At 33.7% G+C, this 16,192-nt stretch overlaps 1 protein-coding gene across 2 annotated transcripts in view; it reads right to left on the bottom strand.

Moving 5' to 3' along the window:
- Positions 1-16,192, bottom strand: part of ROBO1 (roundabout guidance receptor 1) — a 1,210,998-nt gene that overhangs the window by 147,433 nt on the left and 1,047,373 nt on the right. For both annotated transcript variants that reach the window (XM_032150402.2, XM_058437645.1), the window contains one exon: positions 9,595-9,752. In XM_032150402.2, coding sequence (XP_032006293.1) covers positions 9,595-9,752 — 158 coding nt within the window. The remainder of the gene's footprint in view (positions 1-9,594; positions 9,753-16,192) is intronic.

Here is a 16,192-nt window from a genome sequence, read left to right as displayed (position 1 = left end):
CCAATAAAGGTACACATAGAACTTGAATCAGTTTCTTAATTTCAGTGTTAGTCTAAAGACTTTACTTACTCATAATGTTCACCCAAAATACTCCTAGTGATTCTGTGGCAACTGAAAACTCTCACAGTTGTGAATCAGATATAGATAGAAATACAGGCAGAGGAGATAGAAAGCTGGATCTTTGTTCACATACATTTATATCATCTTCTTGCTTCTTGAAGAAAATTGGAATTGTTATGGCATGAGTAGTTTTGGATTTTCCTTTTCCATCAAGATTTAGATGACTAAATGTATTCAGAGTTCAAATAGGTATACTAACAACAATAATAAAGAGAACACCATTACTAATATGTATTAAGTGTGTCACCATTTACAATGACATTTAACATGCATTTTGTCGCTGAATTCCCTCAATGACACACTGAACTAATCTAGGTATGATTAGACAATTCATTTCACAGATGGAAACAATGAAATGTATCAAATGTCTTCCATAAGATCAGGCATTTAATAGGTGTTGGAACCTGAAATTATAATGTGGTCTTATAATGCCCAAGCCTATGCTTTGTTCTACTAATCCCCAGTGTTTCAATTATTAAATATGAAAATTAAGATAGACAGGAAAAATTATTTTTAAGTCATTTATTCAATCCAATGACTGGTATAATAAAGTTGTGTTGACTTACCATATTTAAATCCCAAATAGAAAATTTATTTTGGAAAATAAATAGAATACATAATATGCATTGACACTTTCTGTAAGATGAACCCAAAAAAAAATCTATTTCAGGTTTACTACTCAGGTTTCCTTTGACCTTCACACAACAGAGCTGTGTATTTATTTTGCAGAAACAGAAATTTAACTTCTTAGGGAAAAGGGAGTTTATGACATCAGCTGTATTAAGTATGTTAATTTCCTCTAGGGGAGAGGAGGGGAAGAGGAAGCAAAAGACATTGAACAATGAAAGAAATTGGAAGAGCAGACAAAAGCACTAATCGAAGGAAGGGAGGAGAAGCAGATGGCGTAGGAAGGAGACGTGGGAATTGGGGGAAAAGGAAGCAATTGGCAAGGAGTGGGCTGAATGCCAAATTTGTGAAGGATCTTAAGGGCACTGGGGATTTGGATGGGATGTGAGTCAGCTGCTTTTTACCAAAATATCACACCAACAATGGAAATCAAAGAAACCTACAAAGACACACAGGAAGCAGAAAAGGACTAGGAAAAGACCTGATGACATACTCCATTCTAATAATTTTACCTCGTCAGCATGGGAATGGGAAGTATTAAATAGCTATTTTTGGTTTATTGGTTTTGTTTTGTTTTTTACTGAATAAATTGTTCTCCTACCTTCATTATGGATTTTCAAATCTTTAACTTGCTTTTGAAAGAAATGATACAGAAAAAACCCTTCTATATATTTTAGCTATTTTTTACTTACCTTATACAAATGTGATTTGTTATTCAATGTCACTCATACACAAAACAATTCATTTAAATCATCTAGGACTACAGTGACCAACTATCCCCATTTTCCCAGACCTGAGGGATTTCTTGGGAATAGAATTCTCATTTCTAACACCAGGACCGTCCTGGGCAAACCAGAATGGTTGGTTTTCCTATGCAAGGTAAAAATCTTAAGAAAAAGCTACTAAATATACTTGTTCATCACGATAAAGCATACTGATGCTGAAAATTTTTTTTCTACATTTTGCAAAGAAGAATGGATAAAATCTTAATTCAGCTATGCAATCAGTAGATGAAATGAAAAAAAAATAGTCACCGATTGGATAATGGCTTTGATGAAAATAAATATCTTATCAATAAATTATTTCCCCATCATCTAAATTATTTTTTCAATCATGTAAAAACAATCGTAGACATAGAGAATATTTGTGACATGCTACTGTAAGGACAGTAGGAAGAAGAATAAACAACTCAGCATAACTTATCTCAAGGAATAATATAAGTCATTCAATAATGCTTAAGTCACAAAGGCTCATACCAGCTAAGAATTTGAAGCATGAAAAGATGAGTGTCTTTTAAGCTCTCCTTCTTAATAAAATGAAATAATTCAGGATAAATGATCGACAAAGGTTATTATGAAGAAAATATTTCTGAAATTTCAGAATTGAGTCTAGGCAGAGCTTAATATTTATACTGTTGTTAATGTGTTAGTTTTTACTGTATTTTATTATATCTATACAAAATTCCCCAGTCACTAATAATATTTTAACTCAATTTTTCGTTTGTTATATAATGTCTCATAATTGCTTACTTTTTTCAACAATAACTTTTGAAATGTGTGCAGCTAATGATATTAGAACCTGGCTAACTCACAATTTGGACTGATAACTACAAAGCATATTCAGTTGAATAATTTACTGATTTATAATATCCTTTTCAATATAAATCCTTCTTTTCCTAAATGACAAATGATGACAGTTAATTGTTTTCTTTAGATAACCTCTAATATCTTTTTAGGTAAGACTTCTAGTCTTCAGAATAAATAATCTTAGGTTGTCTGAGCTATAATATTTGGCCAAATTTGACCATTTCTGTGTCATCTTTTATAAAACAACTCAACTTTTCAAATATAAAAACCTTTGTTATGTTATAGATTTCAATACTTAACATAATATGGACTAGTTCTTGAACATGCCAAACTCCGATTTCAAGACCACCACAACTTCCATTCTTTGAACTAATCTCTCCAAATCATTGAATATTAAAAACAGTACTTCATAATGGAAACTAAGAGATACTGTCATCCTGAGTCAAAATTTGCACTGATAGCATAGCAGAGTTCTTACATATGTTGCAGAATCTATAGGACCCTATAAAAAATGTTATGAGTGAAAAAAATGCAAGTGCCCCCTTGGTTGCCCTCTGTTCCCCCACCAGCCAATTGAGACGTAGTGACTGCATTAGGAGAAGTTTTAGCATGTATCTGACAAGATTGTTGTCAGGATTAAACTGGTGAATATACATAAAGTGCTTATAATAGGACCTGGCACATAGCAAGTGCTATAATAAGTGTTTACTATTATCATCGTCATCATCTCCTTCTTCTTCTTCACCTTCTTCATAAGACTAAATTGACAAGTATAAGTGTACCCTAATGTAAAGAAAACAGCTTAGGCACTGGGCTTTCAAGTGGATAAAATGAGATGATATAAAGCATATAATACATAGCAAGTTCTTAATATGCAATAGCTATTGTTATTATTATCTCTAAAAATTGACATTTATTTAAATTAAATTTAATAAAATAAAATTTAAATAAATAAATTTAAATAATTTTTATTTAAAATTTTTCAGAATAAAAAGGAACTTTTTTCTTTTCTTTCTTTCTTTTTTTTGAGACAGAGTTTCACTCTTGTTGCACAGGCTGGAGTGCAATGGCACGATCTCAGCTCACTGCAACCTCTGCCTCCCGGGTTCAAGCGACTGTCCTGCCTCAGCCTCCCGAGTAGCTGGGATTACAGGCATGCGCCACTACGCCCAGCTAATTTTGTATTTTTAGTAGAGACAGGGTTTCTCCATGTTGGTCAGGCTGGTCTCGAACTCCCGACCTCAAGTGATCTGCCTGCCTTGGCCTCCCAAAGAGCTAGGATTACAGGCATGAGCCACCGAGCCTGGCAAAAGGAACTTTTTTCAATTGACTTTCATGACACACTTATGCAGAAGAGCTAAATACAAGGCCTTAAATCCTAACTTGTAAAACTCAATAAACATATCATATATACTATGTACAGATATTGAAAATTTACTATTGTTTCTGTAAATATTCATTTACTAATCTAAAACAAAAGGTTTAATTACTACTTGTCAATTAGTGGATCTCATACAAATACACAAAAGTGTCATTTTCTGTTAGTATAATGGTATTAATTTATGATCTTATTTTTAACATATATTAAGATAAACTATACAGTTGCTCTTGTCTCATCAGTTATCACCTAGGTACTATTAAATACCTTAATATTTTATTTCATAAACACATTTGTTTTTATGCTTGTAATAGTCAATTAAATAAGTTTTATCTATAAGCCATCCTCCATAAGAGATCAGCAATTTCATCTCTATGCCTGCAATTCCTGCAGCTACCACCAGGTTCATTTTACAGAAATCCAATACAAAGTACGAGAAACTGATGCCTGGAACTTGGTGCAATTGTCTGTGACCCAAAGAAACTGTGCTAATTTATAACAAACTCACCTTTTTGCTGAGATAAAAATATTAAAACTGTCTAAGAAAACAAACACAGAATAAGTGGCAAATTTTAAAACAAACTTAATCTAGGAAAATATTTGTGATGTCTACTTTAAATGTTTTAACTTTTTCCTTAATGTAGAAGGCAATTTTAGTTTTTAGATTGAACAAAATAATTATTTTTTCAATACTTGGTGTTAACTTTTTCCCAATCTTAATATTTTCTTTTCTCCACCCTAAAAAAATGCCTTGAACTTCAATGCGATATTTCTAAAAAGTAGTGAAATTTTTAAAAATCGCTTTTCGTGAGGCATTTTCAAAGACATCCAAGAACGCTTTAGTCCTCCGATTCATCTGTATAAGAAAATTTCATTTATTAATAATGATGGATATGATTAAGTCTCAAACACATGAAGTAAATCAATTTAATCTAGCCTACCAGTTAAACTACTTTTATTTCTAACTCTAAATATAAATACTAACGTCTAGAAAAGAAAGAACACTAGAGACAAACATCATTTAAGGCCTCTTTCAAGTGATTCTAAGAAATAACGTGCCAAAAAAGTTCTAAAAGACTCTCCTATCAGGTAAGAGAATAAGAAAATGTTATTTATATATTCCTGGTTTATAATCATCCTGGATCTAAAATTTGGCTCAGAATCCAGGTCAATGTAAGAAGAAATGAATTAAGAACTTAAAAAAAATACAGGTGCAGCTATAATTCAACTACATATTTCCCTTTTGTGTAGGGTGTGTCTTTGTTCTCACAGCTGGGAGAGGTGTACTTTAAATTTTCAACAAAGAAAGCCACCACATTAAAGAACTCTAGAAATTCCTATAACCAAAACTGTAGCAATAAGCATGCAATCTTCAATTGTCTTTCATAACGATATTATGTGCTTTAATTTCTGTTCATCTGCACTCAGCACATTTGGCAAAGTACATTAACAATAGAGATGAAAACACTCATTTGAATATAAAGCTTAGGAAAGAAGAATCACGTACAATGACTAATAACCAACATCTTTTAAGAATTTATTTTCACTATTGAAAAAAAGAACTGGAAATAATGTCATGTATTCTGTTTATGTTCTAAGTTTTTGTTTTAATTATTCAATTTCAGTTTTGCCTAAAGGAAGAAAATAAAACAAAAACAATTATGATCTACATAAGATCAGTGATTTTGAACCCAAACTGCTGATTTTTAATGTATTCCTTTTCCCAAATGTATAAATGTGCTTTTGTACCTCCAGTGTTTTATCAGTTCCACAGTCATAATTTATACAAAACACACAGATGGTCTTAGAAATAGTAAAAGTTTCAGATGTTACAACTTCCTAGCATATGGAACACCATCATGGATCATCATTTTGGCAGCATGTAAATGATTTAAAAGTTATTTATATATTAACATCTTGGCATCATTTCATAGTCATGGGTTTTTACAACTTTAAACTGTTTGATTCCTTATTGTAGGTGGTTCTCACATTGACTAGAAGCTACTGATAGTGTGGGGGAACTGGTGCTCTTTAATTAGAGGACAGCAGCCCCTTAGACAGCAAAAGTAAGTGAAGATTCTATAATAAATTAAACATTTTGGCATGAAGAGTAAAATGTCATCTAATTCACTATATGATACATCAGGGAGTTCCAAGAATTTTTAAAAATCAAATGTATTATAGTGATTTTAAACTGTGAATGTCACAAAAAATTAACACATACACGAGCATACACACAAAATATAACCTTTAAAATTAACTGAGATCTTTCAAAATGCAAGACTACGACCACCATTATTTTGTATCTAGCGTATGGAACATGACATTAAAAAGAGTTGTCTACGCTCTGTGTCTAGTTTTGATCTTTCCAGTCTGTCTTGAACTGTTCAATGAGGTTTTAACCCCCACCACTCCCCTGAAATGGCTCTTGTCAAGGTCATTTATGATTGCTCACCAAGTTGTTAAATCTAGTGGTGAATTCTTAATCCTCATTATTACTCCATCTACCAGCTGCAATTGACTCTGTCACTGACACCTCCTTCAAACTGTCTTTACTTGGCGGCCCTTCTAATTCTCCTCCTTTCTCAGTGACTGCTCCCTCTCAGTTTCCACTGCTCTTTCTGCCTCTTCTCCATGAGAACTCAGCATTGGACCGCTTTTCCTTTCTATCTGCAATCATTCCCTTGGTGATTGCAGTCTCCTGTTTTAAATAACATGTAAGCACTGATGACTCCCATATTCATCAGGATAGGCTATGCTATATGTGCTAAAAAATCCTCAGTGACTTAATCAACAAAGATTTATTTCTCATTCATTTTACATGTCCATCTTGAGAAGACAGGTGTGGGGTAGAAAGTTCTACACATAACTCAGGGGCTCAGGCTCTCCGGGTGTCTTTCACGTTGCAGTTGCACTACCTCAATACAAGTAGCTTCCTTGGTGGCAGAGTGGTAAAGAGAGTACTGGAGTATTTAAACCACTAGTATTTAATTTCTTTAATGTTCACTCACAACCCACGAAGCTGAAAAAGTCAAAGAGGTCTGCCGGACAGCAAAAAAGCTGGGAAGTAGAGTGTTTCATCTGCCCAGGACAGGAGAACTGCATAGTAATGAGTACTTGTATGTCTACCACAATGTAATTTTTTCTCCAACCTCAACCTCAATTCTGAATTTCTGACTCATGTATCCAGCTGCCTATTTGACAATTATACTTGGATATCCAATAAGCATTTCAAAATTACCATGTCTAAAACTAAGCTCCTGATACTTCCCACCCCAAATCTTCTCCTACCATCTATGGCATCTCAGTTTATGGCATCTCTACCATTTCAGTTGAGCAGGCCAATTAATTAGGAGGTCCTTGACTTCTCTCTCTTGCTCGCAAACACATCCAGTCTGTTAGCAAATTCTGTTGGCTATTGCTTTGTAGTACATCCAGAATCTAGCCACTCCTCACTACCTCCCCATCCTTGCAGCCTGGTTCAAACCACCATTTGTCTCTTACCCGGATTACCCTGAGAGCTCTCAGTGGGTCTCCCTGCCTCTACCATTGCCACGTTTCAGTGTGTTCTCAAGAGAGCAGAGGCTTCCTACTTTACTTAGAAGAAAGGCCAAACTATCTACAACACCTGTAAGAGCCTACACAGTTGGACAATTATTAAATTCATAGCCTTTTTAAAATGGCTTTCCCCCAATAGTATCTCCTATAAATCTTTACTCATTCTGTTTAACCAACACTGATTTTTTACTCTCTAGTGAATGCGTTAGGTATACCCCACCTTAGGGTTTTTCTATTTAATATTTTGTCTGCCTACAATACCCTTTTTCCAGACACTTGTATAGTTCATTCCATCAATTTTTTGAGGTTTTTATGTGAGGCATTCTCTCTAACCAGCCTATTTAAAATTTCAGTCCCACCTGAACCCTAATGAATTCATCTACCTCTTCACTATTTTTAATAGGACTTACTATAGTTTAACTTACTGTATGTTACACTTATTTATTTTGGTTTTTGTCTGTATACTCTTTCTCTGTTTTTATAGGATTTATTATAGTTTAACTTACCGTATATTACACTTATTTATTTTGGTTTTGTCTGTATACACACTCATAAAATGTAAGCTCCAGCGGAACACTCACTGGGTTTTGATCAAGTTGCATCTCCAGGGCTAAGAATTTTGTTGGCCGGGCGTGGTGGCTCATGCCTGTAATTCCAGCACTTTGGGAGGTTTAGGCAGGCATATCATGAGGTCAGGAGATCGAGACCATCCTGGCCAACATGATGAAACCTCATCTCTACTAAATATACAAAAATTAGCTGGGTGTGGTGGTGCACACCTGTAATCCCAGCTACTTAGGAGGCTGAGGCAGGAGAATGGCTTGAACCCAGGAGGCAGAGGTTGCAGTGAGCCGAGATCGTGCCACTGCACTCCAGCCTGGTGACAGAGGAAGACTCCGTCTCAAAAAAAAAAACCAGGATTTTGTCACTAACTTGTATAAAACACGAATAGGTTATCAGGAAAGGCATGAGGGAAAGTCAGGGACGATAATTGTTTTAATGTGTTTGAATCAGTAAGGAAGGGAAAGGGGAATTATAGATAATGGTCATTAAATGATCTAGAATATATCTTTAAGGGCAAAGTATTCTTATCTTCATTGTACATGAATCCAAAAGGAATCTGTTGTCACTAACAAGAGAAGCGTTTGTTTCTTCACTCTATTTCTCCCATGCTCTTTCCTGACTTCATTTCCAAAAACCAGTGTTTCCACATATAGTTCCTTTTGTCATCTGACTCTGCAGCACTTATGAGCACAACCGGGTCATCCTCACACCAATCCCAAGAATTATAGAAATCCTTCGGGAGACTCATTCTAATTCAGATTTACATGAAAAAAATGCTTAATTTTCTTTCAAGGTCTCTAAACGCTGGTCTAACACAACCTTCTCTACTTTAATCAATATTAATTTTTTCCAAGCTAATCTACTAACCAGGTGCTCAGAAACAGTGCAACTGCTAATTAGGTTGTGCGGTCTATGTTATAACTTTGCTCTTGTACATCTTCAGCAGTGACCTTTTCCTCACACATACATTCTCCCAGGGAACTTTAAATCTTGACCAGCAAATTCACAATGGACAGATACCAGTGCATGCTGAACAAACAGAATTGTAAAGGGAAATATTGAGCAACCACAAAATCAATGAGGGCTTGGTGACCGAGGTGCTTTAGTCAACATCTTCCAAGACAAAACAAGCAAAGAAGTCATATAGAATCACGGCTGTCAAGAAGAAAACGCATTTTGACTTCATACAAATCACGTATAATTTCTTACATCAGAGCAGGAATTTGAAATCCAATAATCTCATCACATGACTTCATTTTATATTGAGATAAATTCACCATTAACCACCTTTCAAAATAAGATTTTATTTTTCAGAAACAATATTGAACACTATAGAACAGAAAAGCACTTTTAAAAATGAGAAAAAAACATAAAAACACCTTGAAGTGGCTTAAGAGGCCTTCTGGAAACATACTAAATAACAGATTTTCTTTAATAAACAGTTTTTACGAAAACACATGGAAATTTTATAAACCTTGAGTTATGACAATAATTAAGTCATACATAAAAGTGTTAACACTGAGACACTAAAACAGGAATTATAGTTTTTCTTTTACTGATCTCTAAACACCATGCATTTTCCTTACTTATTTTCATGTCAACACAGAAAGAATTGAAATATATATTTTTTAAAAGAAAAACTGAACATGGGAGCTGACGCAAGCTTTTATTTAAAATAATCGACTTCATTTTTCTCTTTTTTCTTCGGTAAAGATACACACAGACCAACACATGTCCTCTGCTGTTGAATGAAATACTCACAGTTATTCTTTCATCTTTATCATCCAGTGGAGAGCCATCTTTCTTCCATGAAATGGTGGGCTCCGGATGGCCTCGTGGAGGCTGGCATTCCATTACTGCAGGCTCTCCGACTGCAACCATGACATCCGAAGGGTTTTGTCTGAAGTCATCCCGAAGTACTGTAGAAACAAGATTAAATCATTATACTCAAAAGTGATGTATACAGTCCTAATCTCTGAACTTCAGCAGCAGACATTTATTATAATTATAATAAATTACCACTAATAGCTCTTGCAATACAGCTTTAAGAATCTATATCTACTTATAGACATCTGCAATTTAATAAAGATATTTGGCCTTAAACACACACAGGAGGGATAATCTGATATTCTTCAGAGTCCAGCAGGCGAGTGTGTTCTGCTGCTTAATGCCCTCACAGTTAGCATTTGGCTCATCTTTAACTTGCATTACTTTTCTGCCTGCTGCCTACATTTTTCTCAGCCATGTGCTAACGAATATAAGTGAATCTTCCTTTTATCTATGTGATGCCACAGGATAATGCTTTCTATAATTAAATGAATTACATATACATGCAAAGCTAAATATTAAAAGAAAAAAATTAAGATACTTCAAGCATGAATTTAATCGAGCGATATTTTATAAATATATAAAATTAATGTATAAGGTTATATAATCATCATAATTTAAATATGCTCATTATAAAAACTTTAGACATATCTACAAAGCCACTACATTGAAACTCGTTGTGTTTTTCCATGATTACTGAGAATGTTAGAAGGCACCAATATGGATAACAGCAGTGCTACCAACAGCATCACTTTTATGTTCTATGTTTTTGTTGTTTTTTGGTGTATATTATCACATTTAATCCTTAACATATTCAGAATGAGAGATACTATTAATTCTACTTGTACTACTAACATTAGTCCCATACTGTGGAGGAAGAAACAATTCACTATTGTAATCTCAACTGGATACTAATATAGTATTAACATACTGTAAAACAAGCAGTATTTTGTAACTGTTAGAATTCGATGTGGAAAAGAAACCAAATACATATTCCAAAAATAGTTCATACAGTAAAATTGTCCCCAATATCTTGATAACATCAAGAAATCATGAATTATTTGGCACGTTAGTCTTAAATACAACTCTGTTGTATACTAGACATGCAATCTTGAACAAACTATTTAATACTTTTGCTTCCCTTTTCACAAAAGAGGGATGAAGATACATATACTTCAGTACAAAGTCCAATAGTTATTGTTCCTCCACCCTGCTTTCCTTGATCTGATGTGTAACAGAATGTGAACCATTTTGGTAACCTAATTTAACATGGTACTGAAAATGTTTATTAGTATGTTAAGTGCACAGATTTGGATTGATATATGTTATTTATCTTTTAAAATCTATTGAATTGGGCTGGGCGTGGTGGCTTACGCCTGTAATCCCAGCACTTTGGGAGGCCGAGGCGGGCAGATTACCTGAGGTCAGGAGTTCGAGACCAGCCTGACCAACATGGAGAAACCCTGTCTCTAGTAAAAATACAAAATTAGCCGGGTGTGGTGGTGCGTGCCTGTAATCCCAGCTACTCGGGAGGCTGAGGCAGCAGAACTGCTAGAACCCAGGAGGTGGTGGTTGCGGTGAGCTGAGATCGTGCCTTTGCACTCCAGCCTCTGTCTCAACTAAATAAATAAATAAATCCTATTGAATTTTTAAAAGAATATTTGAATTTAATATTTATTACTATAATTTTGTACTGGAATGGATGTCTTTCCATTCCACTGGCATTTAAAAGTGCTTTCATGGGTGAAGTACTACAGCGTAAAAAACTTATGCTCAAACTGTTCTTTCAAAAATCACTCTTAAACTTTTTTTTCAAAACCTCAAACCAGTTTAAAATTTTTCCTTCCTCAATTCCAACCAACTAGATGTATACATTCAAGTAAGTTATCACATCCATGAAAAAAATCCCCATTTTTTAATCTGAATATTAAGACAACTTGGGCACGGCATGACTATGTTAATATTTGGAAACTACTGCTTCAAAGAGAAGACTTTTTTTTCTTATCTTTGGAAAGAACAGTAAAAGGAAAAGCAAAATAAATCTGATCTCACCAAACTGTTTAAATTCTAACTTCAATACTATTCACTATTAATAAAATATATAGACACAAAGCTAAACCTTGTTAAACTGAAAACTCCAGCTACTGTTACCACATAATAAAAGAACAGAGTATAAAGACTTTCACTATTTGTAAGCTTATATTATTATTAGGTGTTAAGAATGTAACACAAATAAAATATAAGGCCTGTAGAAAAAGCAAATGGATTGACCTTGACAGGCAGTATGTGCCTTTGCTGGATCACATTATTAATCAATGATAACACCTCTGAAAAGGTTAACACCTTTGAACACCCAAAAGTAAAATACTTTTCAAATAAAAGTAAACAATATGCACAATTTTTCTATGTGGCAACCTTAAAACCAATTTGGTAATGCTATATCTTATTTACAAGCTGAATCATTTCTCAAACCAATGAATAATAAAATGTCTTGCAGAAATATCAAAGGTCTAAGTCACATAAATCAAGTTTTCTTTAACATTTACTATGTTATTTGGTCTTTTACAATATATCATGAAAAACTAACAAAATGTAATCCATTAAAAACTGTTGCTTAGATAATGCTCATGTAATTATTTTTGCAGCTGTAAAGCATAAAACTTTAGTATTGCCCATGACTACGGGCAATTCTGCATGAAGTTAGGAATTTAGTATTTTTCTTCTCTCTTCTAAAACTAATTTTTCTTTCTTATACTTATCCCAAGATTTCCTTTTGGGGAAAAATAATATGGTGCCACATTATAAAACTATATGAAACTTTTAGTGAAACTGTCCAGTTTTCAAAATTCATGTGTACACTTAAGTCATCACAATAAAAATGAAATTCAAATGATTCGCAGCATTTTGGCAGAAAAACCAAAAGCATCCATAAGTATTCCCAGATAAGATCTTTTGAAAAGCTTCTCCTTTTCTCTTTTAACATTTCTATTAACCAAAGTATATATACTTTTAATGTTTCTTGATTTGAATTGTATGAAAATTTTAATTTGGAATTGTCAAAAAGGTCTAATATTAATTTGAAAAGAGCAAGTAGCATGCATAGTGTATCCAAGTAGATATCACCTAAAAAGGTATTAAACCAGAGTTCTCTCTAAGATTGTAACAATGTAATGTTTCTTTCATATTTGCGTAGTTTTATTTTATGTGTATAGTTTGGTACATGCAATTTAACTCAACAGCATTTCATTTTTTTATTCTATTAAATTAGAGGAAACATACATTTCATTGAATATTTGAATCCTAGAAGGTTTTTTTCTTTAAAAAAAATGGTTCACTGGACCGGGTGCGGTGGCTCACGCTTGTAATCCCAGCACTTTGGGAGGCCGGCAGGCGGATCACGAGGTCAGGAGATCCGAGACCATCCTGGCTAACACGGTGAAACCCCATTTCTACTAAAAATACAAAAAATTAGCCGGGCGTGGTGGCGGCACCTGTAGTCCCAGCTACTTGGGAGGCTGAGGCAGGAGAATGGTGTGAACCCAGGAGGCGGAGCTTGCAGTGAGCCGAGATCGCGCCACTGCACTCCAGCCTGGGCCACAGAGCGAGACTCCATCTCAAAAAATAAATAAATAAATAAATAAAATAAAATAAAATTAAAAAGTTCACTAATTGTACAAAACATAACAAAGCATATAATCACTACTTTTTGAAAACTTTACATCAATTTTAACACAATTCTCAAAATAAGTAAACATGTTTTCAGAAAGGAATTCTAAAATTCAGTGGTGTCTTTTCAACTTATCTGGGTAACATTAAGACAGGAAGCAAAGCAGAATAAAATAAGTTAAACAGAAAGTGCTCCAAGTAATATGGAGACTTTAATACTTGCAAAACCGTCTTTAAGTGCATTATAGGAAATTTTAGAACTGAAACATAACATTACAGAATGGGCAGAGGTCTTTGGCAACATATAATCAATCCCATAAACAGAGACTACCAAGTCCCAGGAAGCTTTGCTTGTGTTATTTATGAGAAGGGGACCAGAAGAAAACCCAGCTATTCTGATTCCCAGTGAAGTGTTTTTACGTTTTGTTTTTTTGCTTGTTTACCACGTGACTATTGTAATGTAAAAATGCAATTGTTCTATCTAATCCATTGTATTTCCAATAAATTCACTTTATTATTGCAAAAGGCTTGACTTAATGGTGATTGTGCGTCACTGTGCTACAGTCTCACCACTATCCAATCTTGGTAGGCTCAAGTGCTCAAGTTAAATGTGAACAACTAATTGTGAATATTTGTGAACTACATACAATGCCTTTACCTTCATGAATCATAGAATATCAGTGCAGTTAGGGGCCCGATAGATGTGTGATCTGCATTTTTTTGTTTTAGAAATTAATAAATTAAGGCTCCTCAGGGGGAGAGGAGCATGCCACATAAATAATAATAATAATAATAATAATAATGTCAGCAATATAATAATGATGTTAGTAATGGCTGATGCTAATTGAACATTTACTGTGTAAGGAATCTTAGTAAGTAACAACTCATTTAATACTCATAACAAGTCTATGACAAAGCGAATGTATTGGTTTTGGTTCACAGATGAAGAATTTGTAGGACGCAGTAGCCAAGCTAGAATACAGATCTCCAGTACATAAAGAACACTTCTCTACCAAGTTGCCTGCCTATCTGGTCTTAACACAGTGTTCATAATTCTAAATACACAAGTATCATGATATAATTAATATTTCAGACTCATTCTACTGTAACATAAGTGAGAAATTTCCCTCCTGACAATCATGGCTATCTTTGAATATATTCTGCATTCCTGTGTTTTCTCAGATTATTTTTCTTGGAAGAGGACACTACATTTTCAGAATAATATTGAGAATTAGATTTCATTATTCATAACACATAAGATGTGCTACTTTTTATCAATGCTTCCTTTTATATTTCAACCAGAAAATGACTGAAAAAGCTGTATATTAATAAGTATTTTAATTAAATATGGGCAATTTAATTAGAAGTGGGTATCTTGGGAAAAATAGAGGAAGATATTCTGCAGTCCTGGGGTTTATTATTTATTTTTTTCTACTTCCATTGATAAAGACTACTTTATCAATGAAATCTTGCAGCAAATAGTAACCTCTTGTCAACTAGGAAAAAATAAATAAAATGAAACCCTTAAAAACTAAGGTATATTGGAGGAGAAAATAAAGAGGAGGTAAATAAAGACAACTCTATAAATGCTCAGTGACAACCCATTTCTGTTGCCATGTACCATTTTAATTGTTTTCAAAATTACTACTCACATACCTAGTCTTTAATTTCGAGTACAGAAAACATTACTTACTTTTATAATACTCCTAGTTCCCTGTCTGAACACCAATTTCATGCTGATGTAAATAGGTGTAATTTAATATCAAAATAACTATCATTCTTTCATTTAACCCATCTTTTGTGTCTGGCAGCTATGCTATAACTCTTGTATCTTCCTTGAAGTGAGGGATATGTAAAATGTTGACGTCTGTCAAAAAACATTAATATTCACCTTTTTGGGAAACAGTAATACAATAGGGTCTTATTGCAGGTTATTTTGAATTAAGAGATATATTTTGAAGGCTGGATCAGAAAGCATACCATAAAGTCTTCTATAACTATTTGCAGTCTTACTTTTTAGCTGACAGCATTGCCCAGAAGAATGAAGTGCTGCTCTTTGTACAAATGTGTGAAAAATTTCTTAATATTTACTAAATAATTCCAAACTTTAAAAAAGATTCCAACAAAAGGATAAATGTACAGAAAGATAACCCACTGAAGAGGAAAACTAAAATAATAAGTAAAATAATATTCCATCAAGTATTATCCATCTTACAACACCATCTTCTAAAGCTAAGGAATTTGTTTCTAAAAAAGATGCAGGTGAACATCAATTCTGTATAAAGTTCCCTAAAGACATTCATTTAATTTTTCAAATTTGACACTGAATATATCTAGGAATATTCTACAATAATTATGTCATCTTCTACTTGTATTTTTCTTGTATCATGCAACTTTGTTTTTAAACCTTAAATTATGCTTTGCTTAGGATCCTGGAAGAAAATAAGCTGGTAGAAGCACTTTTGAAGATTTGACAAAACTCTTATGTTCTAACCTAGGAAAGGAAAACTTTTATTCAAAAATTATACATTCTGAAAATCTGATATAGCGGATGGATGGCAAATATCACTCAACATTCTATGATAACAACAACGTAACGTGAATGAATACAAGGAATTGCAAATAAAATGAGAAGAATTACCAGAATAAAAACAATTACTAGCAAATTGTTTATTTACATAGCATATGATGGAGAAGCAAGCTAACTTAAATACAGTTGTATGTTTCTGTATTCTGCTGGGCTGTAGAAATGGGGCCATGTTGTCTCTGGTCTTTTAATTGTTAGAATTACATCCAGATTGGGTTCAAGCTTAAACCACACTCACATTTTGCAGAAATATGAACGCCATAATGACTCTTCCTGTAC

This window comes from Hylobates moloch, unplaced genomic scaffold (genome assembly GCF_009828535.3).
Source record: "Hylobates moloch isolate HMO894 unplaced genomic scaffold, HMol_V3 SCAFFOLD_4, whole genome shotgun sequence".
Taxonomy (NCBI): Eukaryota; Metazoa; Chordata; class Mammalia; order Primates; family Hylobatidae; genus Hylobates; species Hylobates moloch.
This window is presented reverse-complemented; position numbering and strand designations above follow the sequence as displayed.